The sequence below is a fragment of the Melanostigma gelatinosum genome (genome assembly GCF_949748355.1).
Source record: "Melanostigma gelatinosum genome assembly, chromosome: 5".
Classification (NCBI taxonomy): Eukaryota; Metazoa; Chordata; class Actinopteri; order Perciformes; family Zoarcidae; genus Melanostigma; species Melanostigma gelatinosum.
In genome coordinates this window covers 24860641-24876280 of record NC_136638.1, presented here as the reverse complement: position 1 = coordinate 24876280, position 15640 = coordinate 24860641, and the positions used below count along the sequence as shown (strand labels likewise).

At 41.7% G+C, this 15640-nt stretch overlaps 1 protein-coding gene across 1 annotated transcript in view; it reads right to left on the bottom strand.

Moving 5' to 3' along the window:
• The window catches only part of ldb2a (LIM domain binding 2a), a gene marked incomplete at its 5' end in the record, with an annotated part of 77575 nt that extends 62186 nt beyond the window's left edge, over positions 1–15389 (bottom strand). The window contains one exon of the mRNA XM_079269344.1: positions 15258–15389. Within this exon, the coding sequence (XP_079125470.1) occupies positions 15258–15389 (132 nt within the window). The remainder of the gene's footprint in view (positions 1–15257) is intronic.
• Between the last annotated feature and the right edge of the window lie 251 nt (positions 15390–15640).

The window sequence follows — 15640 nt, the reverse complement described above, 5'->3', positions numbered from 1 at the left end:
TTATTTTGTAAATTAAACATGCATTTAGTAGCGCTGGAGAATAAAGTTAAATGTCCCTTTAGAACTTTTCCATGATATGCAAGCGGTGCTCCATTTAGAATCAGTAACCATTAATCCTCCAAACTGGAGCTTTGGGCAGCTTTTTGGCCATAGTCTCGCCAAGTTGTAAAAATGTGGCTGGCTGAGCCGTGGACCGGCTACGTTTGGCTCGGATCTAAAGACAGAGGAGAAGCTGGATCGGAGCCAGACGGGCCGGAGAACGGCTAAAGCCTGGCCAGTGGACACGAGCCATGCGAATCCTCTGGCTGAAGCTGAACAAGCCACACTGAAGCCTCGTGGTGCGGCGGATGTGGTCTTCAATTTCAATCCCTCGACTACCGCAGGATATGTTAGGAGCTCTGCTTTTATTCTGTCATTGGCAGCAGCTTATACAACTGTAAACGAGACATATTCACGATAAAAAAAGAAAAATCCTCCAATATCCTATGAGTTTTTTTTTGTTCTATCTCTGCCCGTCTCTCTTTGTGTCCACCTCCCTCTCACCGTGTCTCCCATCCTCTCTGCAGCTGCTCGCTGACAGACAACGTCCTGCCTTCATTTACGCCCGCGGACTGTCTGACGAACCACGTGGCGTGAAGATGTTTGTTGTCAAATGCTACAAATCAGGACGCTCTCCGAGGGACCCGAGGTGAACGGACACGGTCGCAGCCGTGACGGCCGTCAGCCGATAAGGCTCTATTGATTCAAACGGATCGCAGCCCATCTGAGGGGGATTTATCAATGTGTCAATTGTCCACTAGCCAACCACAAATCACCAGTGCTGGCCAGGCTCAGGGGATTTACAGGAAATCCAGAGGATTGGAGGGACAGCATAGGGAGGATCCTCAATAAATAGCAACAGAGCTGAGGGGTTAAGTCGTCGCATATAGAAATGTTCATACCGGATGGAGACGCAGATGGCACAATGTGGCAATAGAGAGGTTGTACTGTAAAAACACACAGCACCCCATTGTACCATCTCTATCCATCGATACAACCCTTTGTGCTGTGCACGTGCACCTATACACAAATAAACCCATGCTCTGCACACATTTTTATATTGCGTGCATTCACACAAAAGAAGACCACCCTTTTCTTCCCTCGCTCTATCTTCTCTAACAGTCCATAAACCACGAACTCTATGTTTTACATTAAACATGTTTTTCCCAGAAAGCTTTTGTTCGCCCCCCCCGCCCGCCCGCCGTTGCTTCCAGCCTCTTGTGGCAGAAAAGCCTCCAAGAGTGTAGGCGTGTCTGGGGCCTGACCTTGGAGAATTACCAGTGTCTGAAACCCCGTTCAGCTCCTGAATAGCATGGAGCCCGGCTGACTGGTGGGCCATGGAAGTTGTACTGTTGTCAGAGATTCAAACAGCTTCAGGTTATTGGGGAGCATAACGACTTAACAGAACCGTACACTCTCAAGATGTTTAAAAAGGATCTTTAGCAAGGTAGCTTTTGTTTGGTGAAGGCCATTGAGAGATGCCACACTTTAAATGAAAGTAAAGAAGTCAGTATGCTTTAAACCAGGGGTCTCAAACTCCCGGCGAATCCGCCAGCAAAAAAAAAAAAAGTTTTTATTTTTTATTTTTTAAAGTTAGACTTGATAATAAAAATATCCCCATGGTCGAAATCATGAGATAGAAAGTCGAAGTTATGAGATAGAAAGTCATAACTATGATAGAAAGTCATAATGATGAGATACTTAAACACAGAAGCAGCTCTTTGGCTGTTACTGTACATTTGAAACGGAAATGTGTTGCGAGTACATTGAAGACTACTTCAAACGCGGCTTTACAACACATGAAATACTTCACGTGGGATTGTGCAAACGCACCCTTGAAAGGATTTTAAGCATGAAACAAAGTTATTGTCATAACTTGTTTGATATTTGTCTTTGATATTTTCTTCAATAGTTTGATCTTTGATAGAGTAATGTGGGTTTCTTAACCCTAAATTAAAAGGATTTAAGTTACAATAACAGAAATGTGCTTAAATATATGTTTACATTTATATAACTGCATGTACAATAATTTTACACTTGAATAATAAAATGCAGAGAGTTATTTACCAATATGTTAGGAGTAGTTACATTTACACAGTCTTTCCAACCGGCCCTTTGAGGCGACCGTGATGCTGATGTGGCCCGGAGTGAAGATGAGTTTGAGACTCCTGCTTTCAACAATGTGCTCGTCGGACCTTGTAGTGCTTGAAATTTGGGGTCAGCGTACGACAATTTAAAGATATTAAAAACCTGTTTTCATTTTAAGTTACTGAGACTTCCAATGTGAATTTGGGTATAAAATGTAACTAACAGATATCACCATGAAACTTCCCCAGGTGATTACTGACATTCAGGCAATCATTTTTTGCACTATAAGTTTTCCAAATTGGTACATTTAAATACGCAAATGAGACATTATCTGACGCTAATATTTGGTAATTTCAGGAGAAATCTACAGATGCAAAAAGACAAAATAATAAAATAAAAACCGAAATGTGAATTCTGGAGGTTCTCTTCCCAATAGTCTGACAGAAGACAGTAAAATCTCAAAATTGACCAGTGGATGAAAGACAGTGTTTTTGCTACTTCAGCTGCTGTTTTACATCTTTGTAAACTGAGTATTTTTGAGCTTTGGACTGTTGGTCTGACAAAAAACACAATTTGATGATGCCAAGTTGGGTTCTGGGACTTCTTTCGGTTTTTTTTCGGAGAATTAGAATCAAACAAATAATCAATTCCTTAAAAATGCTTGTTTTCTTCTTTTCTCTCACTGCAGTATGAAATCGCCAGACACGGTGGCCTCTGGACGCTGTTTCTATTTAGGGGTCCTTAGGATGACAAAGTACAAGAACCAGTCCTTTAGACTACATAGACAACACCACTTTAATCATGTCAGACTCAGTGCACACTAATGTTTCTGCACAAGTGTTTTTATAAGATGCAAACTTCACATGTTGCTGCATTTGGCCACCTTACAGCCACCAGCGAAGCATTATGCAAATGAGGAGAAATGAATGCAGCACGGGGGGGGGGGGGGTGTCATTGCCCTTGAACAGCCACTGCACAGTCACCGGGAATGAACTTTCTCATATAAATTAAGTCAGAGAGGAAGTTCCCACATTTAATTGCATGGCTGCCAATTTACTTCGGCATCGTTACCATTCCCCCTCTTTCTTTAGTGTCAGAGGACAAGCAGTCGTCAGAAACCACCATTTTATGTTTCAGTATAGATATTAAGGTGGAGGTTAATACACAGGAGGTTAATGCTGCGAGGATGCATCCAGCACCACTGGCTTTCACCCAGAAGGTTCGCAGGATTTATCCCCACAACAGCAATAATATCATTGTCCTGCTGAAGTGCCCTTGATCAATACACACACACTGACTGACAAGTGGGTCTTGCTGAGGGTTTCTGCTAAATTCCCATAAAAAAAGTGAATTTCAGCAGAACTTTTTTGTGACCCCGTTAGAAAGATAGATAACTAACTTCCTATGAGGAGTGTTTTTTTATAACCTTTCAAATTGTGTTTGAACCTCAATGAAGACAAAGAAGAAGAAGTCAATATGCACCAGCTGACACACAATCAGGACACCGTGTTAAGTGACAACAAACATCAATAAGGATGAAAATAATAAAAACACAACAAAATGCATGAACGATAAAGCCGGGAAGTCAAATTATTTACAGCACCCATGAGAAATTAAAACCAAAAGCAAGGCGAGGATTCCGGCTGTGACTTGGACACAATAACACTGTTCTAGCCCTCCAGCCTGTATTCCCCACTGCTGAGCTATTTAGACCAGTAAACAATCAACACGCCGCCACACAAAAAAAACTCAATCAATACCGGATTCATCATCACATCCTCAGATATTGTTCAGTTTAAGTGAATGTGCTCTGTTGCAATGCCAGTTAGCTCCTCCTGTAAACACAGTCACCTGTTGCTCACTCGTGTGATCTTCTGCACGTGACCACCATGGCTTCCTCAGTGCGACACAATGCTTGCATGAAATGTAATTAGTTCTGAAGAAACTGTGAAATGAGACATGAAACATGTAGAGTGAATAGATTATTTGTAATCTATTCATAAACCGATTGGGGTAAAAGAAAAAAGTACGATAGAAAAATGTAATGCTATTCCTTTTAATTTATATATATATATATATATATATATATATATATATATATATATATATATATATATATATATATATATATATATATATATAATTATTATAATTATGTGTATTGTGAGGTCTTATGTCAAGGAATGTTCTGCTTTGGTAAACATGTCATTACATTCATTTACATCCATTTTTATGCCCTAACCAACTGTATTATTTAATGATGAAGCTGTTTATTTTTGACTCAACTGACCTTTTACAATCGTTTGATGGTTTTTTCCCTATTGTCACAATAACTACATAATAATAATAACTACAATTCTCGACTAATAATATTTCATTTTGATGTGTAAAATGTGCTGTCTTGAACTGTAACGCTGTGCATTGTTCACTGTTGTGTTAAAGGCTGGGCCCTGCAAAGATATATACTGACTGAAGAGCACAATCTGTGTCTGCGGCTGAGCTCATCATGTCATATATAATAGATTCGATTCTAGTCGGATGTTTGCCGAGACCAGAGGTCTGGCTCCGCTACAATGCAATGCCCCCAGAGCCGTTCAGTGTCTTGCTCAATGACGCTTCAGTAGAGCAGGAGTTTGGCTACTTTTGGCTGATTGTTGGTTGATATTCATGGGCGCTGAAGGAGAAAACGCGTGCACAGAAAGTGTTTTCTGACTAAATTAAAACAGTCCAGGCTCGTAATATTCTGTAGCCCGTTCCCTATATATTCAGAACAGTTCACTTCAGAGGAAAAACAGTAAACCACATCAGAGTCAAACAGCTGATCAGCAAAAGTGATGAAACAGCCAGAAAGCAGCAGCGGCTGGCTCCTGGTGTAACTAAACCTGAAGAGCAGTGCGTCTCCCCCGGGTTCACTGAATCTGGTGCTGAACTGATGAAATATTACGATATGTTCACACAGCACAAGTTACTCTGCTTTCTACGAGCTAAGTGGCATCCATAACGCCAATGTATGTTCAAAGACTGAAGTAAATCGACTTCTTCAGAGGGTTTTTTTTTTTCGCAGTATTCCAATACGACTGCAAAGGAAAATTCTAGGATGACGTAGAATTAGGACAGTGACTGAAGAATTATAATATTGTTGACAAAAATGTTCCTGCACCTCAGTAGTTTTTCCTTACTTCCGTTAGACACAAACAAACAGAAATATGACGAAGATACATCCCAGCAAAAACAGATAATGGCTAAAACATTGCTGAAAGTAAAAAAACAGCAAACAAATCTTGGAAATTGTTCTGGAAAAAAAAAAGAATAAAGAACTCAAAACTTGGGCTGTTCTCCCAAGAGGACGCTTCATCAAATTTGTATACTGTGTGTTGGGATTCAGGCGGACGATGGATGGGTCACTAAAACGTTGGGAGGCACAAATTCATTTCCCATTCCCTCTCGCAGTCAATGTTGGTTTCTTTAAATCATTGCTGCAGTCGTGACCACAATCCTTTCCTAAATCTTACCAAGTAGGTCTGTGCCGACACAGCTGCAGTAAACACTTGGGAACAGATACCGTTTTAAACTGCAGCTTCATCCATTGTGTTTCGTATCTCAGGATACAAAGAAGCTAGTTTCAAAAAGTGAAAACCATCCTCAAGGCCGATGTCAGCGTCTTATTCAAAGACCCTTCAACACACAGAGATCCAACCGTGACCTTTATGTTTCAGGACGGACCCTCTGACCACGTCGGGGGGACAACAACAGGACATACATGGACTACAGGCCCGTCTGTCTCCCGTGTTATCCGAGCGCCAGTGCAGCCTGGAAGGAACCAGGGGAAAGGGCCAGGAAAAAGGTGGGTCTATTGTCCGGGCATCCTGCTGGATCGGACCGGCGCTCATTGTTTCACCAGAGGCCTTGTGCTTTTGTCTTCCTATGACTTTCTGGGAACATCCTCTCAGAGCATCACATGTACAGTGTGTCATTACTGGACCAACAAATGAGTCGATTGTGTAAATGTGTCACATTAAACCTATACATTGGAGAGGATCATATCCTAACCGGTTTATGTATCTTTTTAATATCTCAACTGTCAAGTAGATGTGTTTATTTGCCATCCTTTAATTATTGTTATTACTTTTATCACCAGCTGCGACGGCGGTATTGCTTTCACCTTGTGAGTCTGGGAGTGTTTATATTTCTGTCTGTTGGACGGATTTTTATCACCGCAGCAGCGGCGCAACCGTGTAAGAGGCAGTCAAACTTCACAGGTGAGGAGTTGACATCAATATGAAGGCTGAGTTCGAAGACGGAAGTGGTCCGAGCAAAGCCGGTGGAATTTGCCACATTGTTATTCGTCATGTTATTGTTGTGAAAATCTAAATTATAGCTGCTTTAAAGACATTGTTTTTTTTAAATTGAGTGGATGACCGGCTTCAGGGCTACACGCGTGTAGCATGCTATTGTTGCGACGGTATGTCGTCGATATGTCTGGCCTGAGTCTCTCTTGTTATTTGTCACTTCTGTATGGGCGAACCGGACACGTTTCTCCTTAGGCGAATAATAAAGTCATCCAAGTATCTATCACTGTGGTCTGTAGAAGCAGATATGAATTACTGTCACCAATAACTTGGAGTAACACTGAAAACTGTTTCACTGTGCTGTGGAATTGTACGTTAATATGTAAAGAATATTCAGTTTTCTAGACTGAATTTGCCTCAAAACAAGAAAGACTGCATTTCAGGTATGATTTTTGTCCTTTCTGTGTCTATTCAGTGATTTTACACCAAAGAGCAGCTTTATAATGAATTAAATAATGAAACAGGCAAAAGGCATTCAGCTGACTTAACAGTAATGACTACACTTATCTTCGGATAAGGTGACTTTTTTCCCTCCATCAGCCTGTACGCTCACCTTTTAGCAGCATTATTCCTTATTTTGGAGGGGGGGAGGGGGGGGATAATAAGGGAAGCAGAAGCGAATGCCATTCGGTCCTTTCGGAGACTGGCAGCATTATGAAAATATAAAATGTTTTTGCTGTTAATGTAAGAGCTCCGAGCAACGTTTTACGGGTCCACAACAGCAGATGTCTGTTCACTGTGACTCATAATAACAACACATATCAGAGACAGAGAAATACATAATAATGCTGTTTAGTCAGTCAATAACAAATATATAGACTTATTTAGGGCTCCATTGTTTTGTTTTGTTGTTTGCGTGAGTGGGAAGGAGCTTCAATGATGTTTTTTTATTTGTATTTAAATGTATTTGATAATTGAATGGACTCTGGTAACATAACACCGTCCGATCAATATCTTAATCCATCAATTATTAAATTAGCTGTGAAGATTTGCTGTGTCACTGAGGCTGCTTTTCACAGAAAACAAGGATTAATATCTAAACATCTACAACAGAGGAAGACTCGCTGCCCTCTCCTACACAATTAGCATGTGTTTTAATAATTGTTTAATTGATTTTAAAGCCTTTTGTTCAGTTTTGCATCATTAAAAACGCAGTCGTGACACATGAGAAGCCTTTCCAGTGATACCTGCAGTGGCTTGTTTTCCCTGATGGTAGATAAATCCAACAGTCATGCTTCAGATAAGGGCAGCGTGATACACCTTTCTGGTAATTACTCTCGTTTCACACACGCACACTGTAAAAAATGTCTCCGTAAACCAATTATTTAAACGTCTTAGGGAGGCGATTCTGTGGAAATGTTTCTCAGTCTGGTAAAAGTTTAATGAAAAAGAATCAAGCGACGCTTTGATGACATAAAAATTGTGTTTTTTTGTCAATTGACTCATTGATTATTCAACTACAAGCTACAGCCTCAACATCTTATATTTATTCGTCATACATTTTTATGAATGGAGGGTAATGAAGCGGTGTTGTTGTAACAATTAACTCGTGTTTGTATTTGTTCGACACCTTTATGTCATTTATGGGGGAATTTGAATAGTTTTGTGTTGTTACTGAAGTAGTTGTGTTGTATTCCTGCTCTCATGAATATATTAATGTTTTGTTTGGACATCTTTTAATGTGTGGACCGGCAAAAGATTAGTTGTTGTTGCTATGTCGAGGCTAATGGTGATCCACTAAAATAAGCAAGAAACATGCCCGTCTCTTTTGCGTCCTCCGTTTTAGAATTTGAGCTGATCAAATAGATCGGTTTTAACGTGGAATCCTGGGTTTTCCAGCCTCTCCGTTGTTAAAGGAACAGTTCACCCTAAAATCAAACACACATGTTCCCTCTTACCTTTAGTGCGATACATCAATCTTGATTGTTTTGGTGCGAGTTGCCGTCGAGATGTCTGCCTTCTCTCTAATAAAATGGGACTAGATGGCACTCGGCTTGTGGTGCTCAAAGCGCCAAAACAAATACATCTTGGAAGGAACTTAGGAACTTAGTTTCTACATGAAACTGTTCCCAATAAGGTTTGCGAATTATCTTGAGTAACCGGGTCATGATTTCTGGATATAGAATATTGCTGTTGAGTTTTTCAAAATATTTCTTTTTGCACAAGCCGAGTGCCATATCGTCTCGTCGTATTGGAGAGGACAGACATCTCTCCCGCCAATATCTCCAACACTCGCACCAAAAACAACCTGCATTGATAAATAGAAGGGAAAATACGTGTTTTTGATTTTGTGGTGAACTCTCCATTTAAGATTGCTGATTTTCTTCATCTTATAAGATAGTAAACTGAATATCTGTCGGTCACACGAAACAAACTATTTGAAGACAAAATCTTTTTTTAACAATATTTTTGACACTTTACACACCAAACATCAATAATCTCCCGTCTAATCATTGATCAAAATCATTATTTGCGCTTCTAACGGCTTGAAAACTAAAAACTTCCTCTGCGTGTTCTCGGTGGCTCATCTTTAATCCCTCTCTGTGAACCATCCAGCTCAGTGCCAACTTGACCTGCACATCATAAGCCTATTCATGTCAATCTGACACGTCATGCTGATGGGAACAGATCCACTTTGCCCCTGACAGGAACAAGGGATTTCGCCACAATGAACACTCCAGTTCCTCCGGTTCCACAGTCGAGCCAATGAGTCAGGTCTGTGTTCCCATTTTGAATAATGAGAATAAGACTAACTATGTGCAGCAGACACAAGAATCCAGTGAATGGCCTGCCAATCACTGGTTACTGATTGCTTGTGTGTCCACCGAGGAAGAGTGTGACCATTAGACCCACCGTCAGCAGCAGCAGCAGCCCTGTGGGTGTTATTACGGCGCCTCCATTAAAATGCTTTTGTTTTGCTTCTGTTTCGCCCTCTGTGTTGTAGTTTTACTTACAGTGTTATTCTGTGTCGCCGCTATCCTCTGCTGAATATTAATGCCGTCTATGCTAATGGCCGTACGCCGGCTGAGGTCGACCAGGCTCCTCCTCTGAATGTTAATCCGCCGGCTCATTTGCATACGCTTAAGTGTCAAATTCCCCCACAAATCATCGCAGCTGCCTCCGTGCGGCGAGGGCCAGTGGCCCCCAGAGCGACAGCACAGAAACAATGTGGTCACGCCGTATGCGTGGCATCAAATCCACATCAAAGCCTGTTTAGATTGCCAGGTCACAGTGGGTTCACATTGTGTAAAATGAAGGTAATGGGATAGCAGTCAGCCCCGCTGCGGAAATACAGCCAGGCAGGTAATAAGTATGAATGGAGCAGGTAATAAGGTTGGGATAGAAACAGACCACGAGTCATCACAGGAGCAGGACTGTTTAAGCTGCAGCAGCGTTATCAGTTCAAAGGTGAAAGCTGATCTCAGGCAAGCGCGCAGTGCTTGTTGTGTCGTTGTTGTTTTATTCCTTCTTATTTCTGAGTGCACGGCAGGTGAAAAGGTTGTTCCTGAGAAGGAGCAGAAATCAGCCTTTCAGCATGTTTTGAAGGAAGAGTTTCACCAAAAAATAAAAAAAGCTTTGTTAACTAGTCGAAAGCAGACACCATGAGATGATATTAGATATTTCTATTTGTGGAATTTGAATCAGATAAAACGTCGTCAGTGTGAACTACGACCCTCAAAGGGGGACGTTGCATCATCGTCACTCTGTTCAGCTGGAACAATTGGTTAACCCACTGATTAAAGAATTAGACGACTATTTTGATAATCTATGAATAATTTAATTATCAATTAATCGTGAGTGTCTTCTAAAAGGCACAATTAGTCGGATTTGTCAGCTGCGGTTTGTAAACATCAAATTCAAAGTTGGCCCCTCCTCCCCGGCTTAACGAGGGTTACGATGCTCAGCAGCGAGGGAAAGCCAACCTCAGACTCACTCTCGTGTAGGAACGAGCTTCATTCCGCGATGTTTATGTTTCTAGCAGCGGCGTGTCCATTTTTGGAGGTTCCTCTTGGACGCTTGCGATCTTTCACCTGGTTGCTTTCAGGGGGATTAGCACCCAGAGACGTCCTGAACACAGCAAAATAAAAAGTCATCACCCTTTTAGTGGGTCCGAAGTGATGATTGAGAGGGATCATTTTTGTGTCGGTCTATGTCTTTTAAGTAATAAAACTCAACACATCCTCTGGTTGCAGCTTCTCCAATGCAATCATTTTTTTATTCTGTTTTATATGATTTTAAACTGAATATCTTTGAGTTTTCGGTCTGACCAAACAAGCCCTTTGAGGACCTGATCACCTTGGATGCAAAGAAACTGGAATGGACATTTTTCCCTTTTTCCTGAGATTTTGTTGACTAACCGATGAATTGATTAATTGAGGAAGCAGTTTGAGAAAGTAGATCAATCAACAGACTCATGGGTAATGACAATAACCATGTATTGCAGCCCTATAATACACTGCAGGTCTCTCCTCCTACAGCTCATAGGTCAAAGCAAACACTTCATGTTGGATGTGTGTACACCTCAAAGTAAACTGCCAAACACCATAAAACAACCTCTCTAATGCACTGAACACCACCCGAATTGACTCTTACCCGTCTATCATGGCACAGGAGCATCTGAGGGTGGATTTTTTTCCACCCCGGTAAAGTTCATCTCCCTGGCTTTTAAAATGGTTTAACAGATGCTGGAAACATTTCCCACTAAAAGTTCCAGTCCGTGCAACGATACTGTGTGTAAGACTTCGAATCAAAAGAGTTAAAAGCAGAGTAGCATGTCTGTCTAATTCTAACAAGTTGGTATTTCACCCCCGCAGGATTCACTGCCTGCTCTGCTATAGATGTCACTTATACAGCTTCCTCTGGGGGTAAGAAAGTCTCCTCCAAGTGTCAAGTCCTTGAGTCCTGCGCCTGCCAGTGCGAGCAGCAGTTGCACCACCAGCCAAGCAAATTCAAAAGCACACTCGTGAATAAGACAAATGGAAAGAATTTCTACCAGAAGAGTGACTCCAGTCGACTCCTTCAACACTTTTCTAAAAGGTGGTGTCATACCGGGGCTTAGTCAGCTCCCCCGTTTTGTAAACTACTCGGAGCGAAAGGGAACGCAAACTAGAGTCATTTCGCTTCGACGGCCTGCCAGCGAGCGCGGTGTTAAGTACGCTCGGAGCCATCCTCAACAATGGAAGTCCTTTCACGATGTTAAGCATCTTTACTTGGGTGATAATTCTGACAAGACGCTTGAAATCATTTCTGACTGGGATCAACAAAATATAGAGCAACAAACCCAGGCAAAGAACGGCTTTAATATGCCTCTTCACACGGTTATATGTTCTTTGGATTTGTTTCATATACTTTCTGTCTTCTTGTGTCGTATGTGTGAAGTATCCCTGCTCATAATGACAGGTCTAAAATGATTTTAAACAGCTCTCAGTTGATGTTGTTTTATCGCTTTGACAGCTCATGATTTTTCCAGATTTTATAAGAATTGCTTAAGTTTCAGAAGCCTGCTACAGAAAATGAAGCTCTATTTAATGCGTCAGCTGTAAAATATTGCCAAATACCATATGGGTTTTCATTGTTGTTGACGTCGACAGTCCTTTACTTGCAGCATTATGATCCAAAATCCTAATTACATCTATTTGTACTTCTCTTATAGGAGTAGAGGTGTTACACCTCTCTGCATACATGAGTAACACCACTATGTGGGACACGTTTCTTTGACTGTGAATTCCTTTTTTTGCAAACAAAAGTATTATGTTGAATGTATTTGTTAATGCTTTATCAATATGATGAACATATGATACATTGAATGTTTCTGTTTGTTACCTTCATCGAATTTACAAGTCCATTTTAGTGGCAAAGTGAAGGTGAAGTTCAGTACTTTTCAACACACTGAGTTTTCATGAAATCCGAAGAAAAGACAAGAAAGATTTTTGAATGATTTTGCTGTTATTATTTCCACATACAGCAGTGGGCTCTCGGGCAATAAAGCTAATGTCAACAAAACACAAAGGTAAAAGATCGTCGCATAATTTAAAAAACGGAGTTTATCAAACTGATACTTCGATAAAAGACCAGTTCATTGCCAGCTGTTTACCTCAAACACAGAAGGATCTGCAACAGCTGCTCGCGGCAAAACCTTGATGAAATATTCAAGACAACAATCCACCAGGACAATTCAGCTATTTTCCTCTAATGGAATCCAGATTTTGGGCAAGAAACATTCCAAACTTCCTGTTTTTGGAACAAAAATCATCGTGACCCTGCGCTGATACCGACACGGTCTGAATGTGAGCTGAATGTTAAAGTCGTCTTGTAGGAGTTGGACTAAGAGGCAGCAGAATGACCCCCTTCAGGCACGCATCATCATCAGGACCAGCAGCTGACCTCGCTGAACAGGAAGTAAACCATCTGCTTCCCGAAGCATGTACCGGTATATTTTTCCACTTTTTGTTTCATCTCAGTTTTAGTTAGAAGCCTAGAAAGAAAAACTCTCAGTGGAGTTAGAAAGAGACATTTTCATTTTCTGCATTGAGCTTTTTAAAGGCAGATTTATATTACAATCTTGTCACCTTTCCCTAAAATATTTTTTTTCACATGTGAAAGGTTTGTGTAAATTGATGGCTACAGTTTTGCATTCACGAGGATAATTGCTGTATAATTTCGTTAAAAGCCTAAACTGAGCCGTATGGCACATCTGGATGCAAACAAATTTCAAAAGCTGAAGCATTTATTTCCCGCTATAAGACACGACTTCTCCCTCATTATATTCGCCACCTGGATTTCAATCAAACAATGAGCACATCGCTAAAGAGACGACGTATTATACACTCCTTCCATTGAAGACGGAAGACGAGGAGGAGAATGAAGATGCCATGGACACCAACGGGAACAAAAAACGAATTATATTATTATGCAATTATATCATTTATTCTGAGGAGATGGCGGTAATGGTTTAAACTGATTTGTTCTGATTTGGTTCTGTCCTGTCATGTGTGTGTGTGTGTTTGTGCACATGCGAACACGTGCATGCATGCGTGCGTGCGTGCATGTGTGGAGCGGGTGTCGAGGTCCACTGGGACTCGGACCACTCCGTATGAATAATGCATCAAACCGGGCCGTTGCGTCTCAGCAACGTCGCCTTGGTCTGCTTAAAGTTGCACGTTCCTCTTTTGGAAAGTCAGCATCATTGCTGCAGCAGCCCAGCTGGAGTCAGGCTCGAGAACCAGATTTCCTTTAAATGACTGCAATGATTTCATATGGAATCATGTACATATGGTATATTTATCCACAGGAACTTAGTTTTTAATGTCTCAGTGGGAATCAAATTGCAGCCTTAAAAGCATCCCGCAGCAGCCAGAACTCACATTATTTAAAGAATTACAAACAAGAATGCATTTGTCGATTCATAGAGAATTAATCAAATTTAAAAGTGATTTTCTTTTGGTAAAAATAGCTAAATTCACTGGTTTTCTTATTCTTCTGCGATAGTGAAGTGATTTGTTTTGTTTCTGGGCTGCAGGTCGGACAAAGCAAGACATTGTTTGAGGTCACCCACTCTGAGAACCTGTGATGGTCATTTGTTTTTTGCTATTTACTGATAATCTATTGCTAAAATTATCAATTATTATTCAGAACCAATTGTTAGACTAATAATGAAAATAATCCCTAGTTGCAGCCCTAACATTTATAGTTGAAAACGTGAACCGTTAGGCTGCTAAAAGGTGCTTTTTATTGCATTTAGCTGCTTTCTATTGCCATAAACATGCGTCTCGAGGACAACTTGACATGTTGGATGAACTTCTTCTCTGCAGATTTACACATTCGAGATCACAGAACAGATGCCGAAGACAGACGCTTAATTCACAGTGGGATCACCAAAGGTTTAGTCTGAATGACACTGTACACCAAACTCGCTGAGCGCCAAACTAGTTGAAGCATCAGGACACTGACATGAAATGAAGTCACACTCATGCAACTGTATCACAATCACCTTGCTTTGCAATCAGGGTCACTGTCATTGAGAAAACTTCCTCCACAGACACAGTGATGAATCATGGCAGACATCAAACACTTCACCCCACAGTGGGCAAACTCTGCATTCATGTCGATCTTGATCTGTTGCAGTTTTCAACCAAACACATGTGCAAATATGTGTGGGGGGAAACAGGCGATATGTAAATATATGCAAATGATTTGAATGCACGTAAAACAGCTATACTTTGCTTTATGCAGCCTGGTAAGAGTTGAATAGTCTGTCAGACGCTCTTACTGTCTTATATTTGTGAATAACTTTCTCTGTTAATACGTTGCACTGCCTAAAAACTGTTCATCTTAATCTGATCAGTCTTTAAATCGTATTTAAAATCTTTAAATTTCATATAATTGCGGTGCAGGTTCACCTGATGTATTCCTTCAGGTGGACCACTCAACCCATATCAGACTCGCAGACACAAGTCACGAATTTTACATTTTAAACAACTTATTAAATAGCCACGTGAACGCATCTCCTCCATGTCATCTTTTTTTACTTCGGCTGATGGTATTTCTTGCAGCGTATTGTCTTCACACCGGAGCCTGTTTACTTTCACCTCAGGAATGTTTGCCACTTTCGCACCGCATCCACACCTCCTGATTGACAGACCGTAATCCCGACCCGAGCCTCTCTGTCTCTCTCTTCACTCCAGCCCCAACATCCCGTCCCTTCTCCCCGCACCGGACCTCCACAGCCCCGGCTACCCTCCCACCGGTACCGCAGGAGCTATCCCCTCCCGGTCGGCTCACCTCTGTGCGCGTCTGCAGCCGCTTGTTCATCTCGTAGATCCGATACTCGGGCTGGACCATGTAGGGCGCGTGTCTCCTGTAGAAGGGTCCGAACGGAGACGAGTAGAACGGGTCTTGGGTTGAGTTGGACATGGTGGCTCCTGGCAAGGCGCACGGTGCGATTTCAACATCCAGCGGGCACAGCAGCGCACATTGAAGCGCGATGCTCTCCGAAGACCCCCAGTAGGAAGCAGCCGCTGTCGAGTCTGAGCTGCACTCTGCAAGTTGGCCTGCCTAGTTCGCTGCTATAGCGTGGTGCTGGAGGAGGAGGAGGAGGAGGAGGAGGAGAGGAGCGGAGGAGGGGGAGGAACAGGAGAGGGGGGGCAGAATTGAAGGGGGAGGAG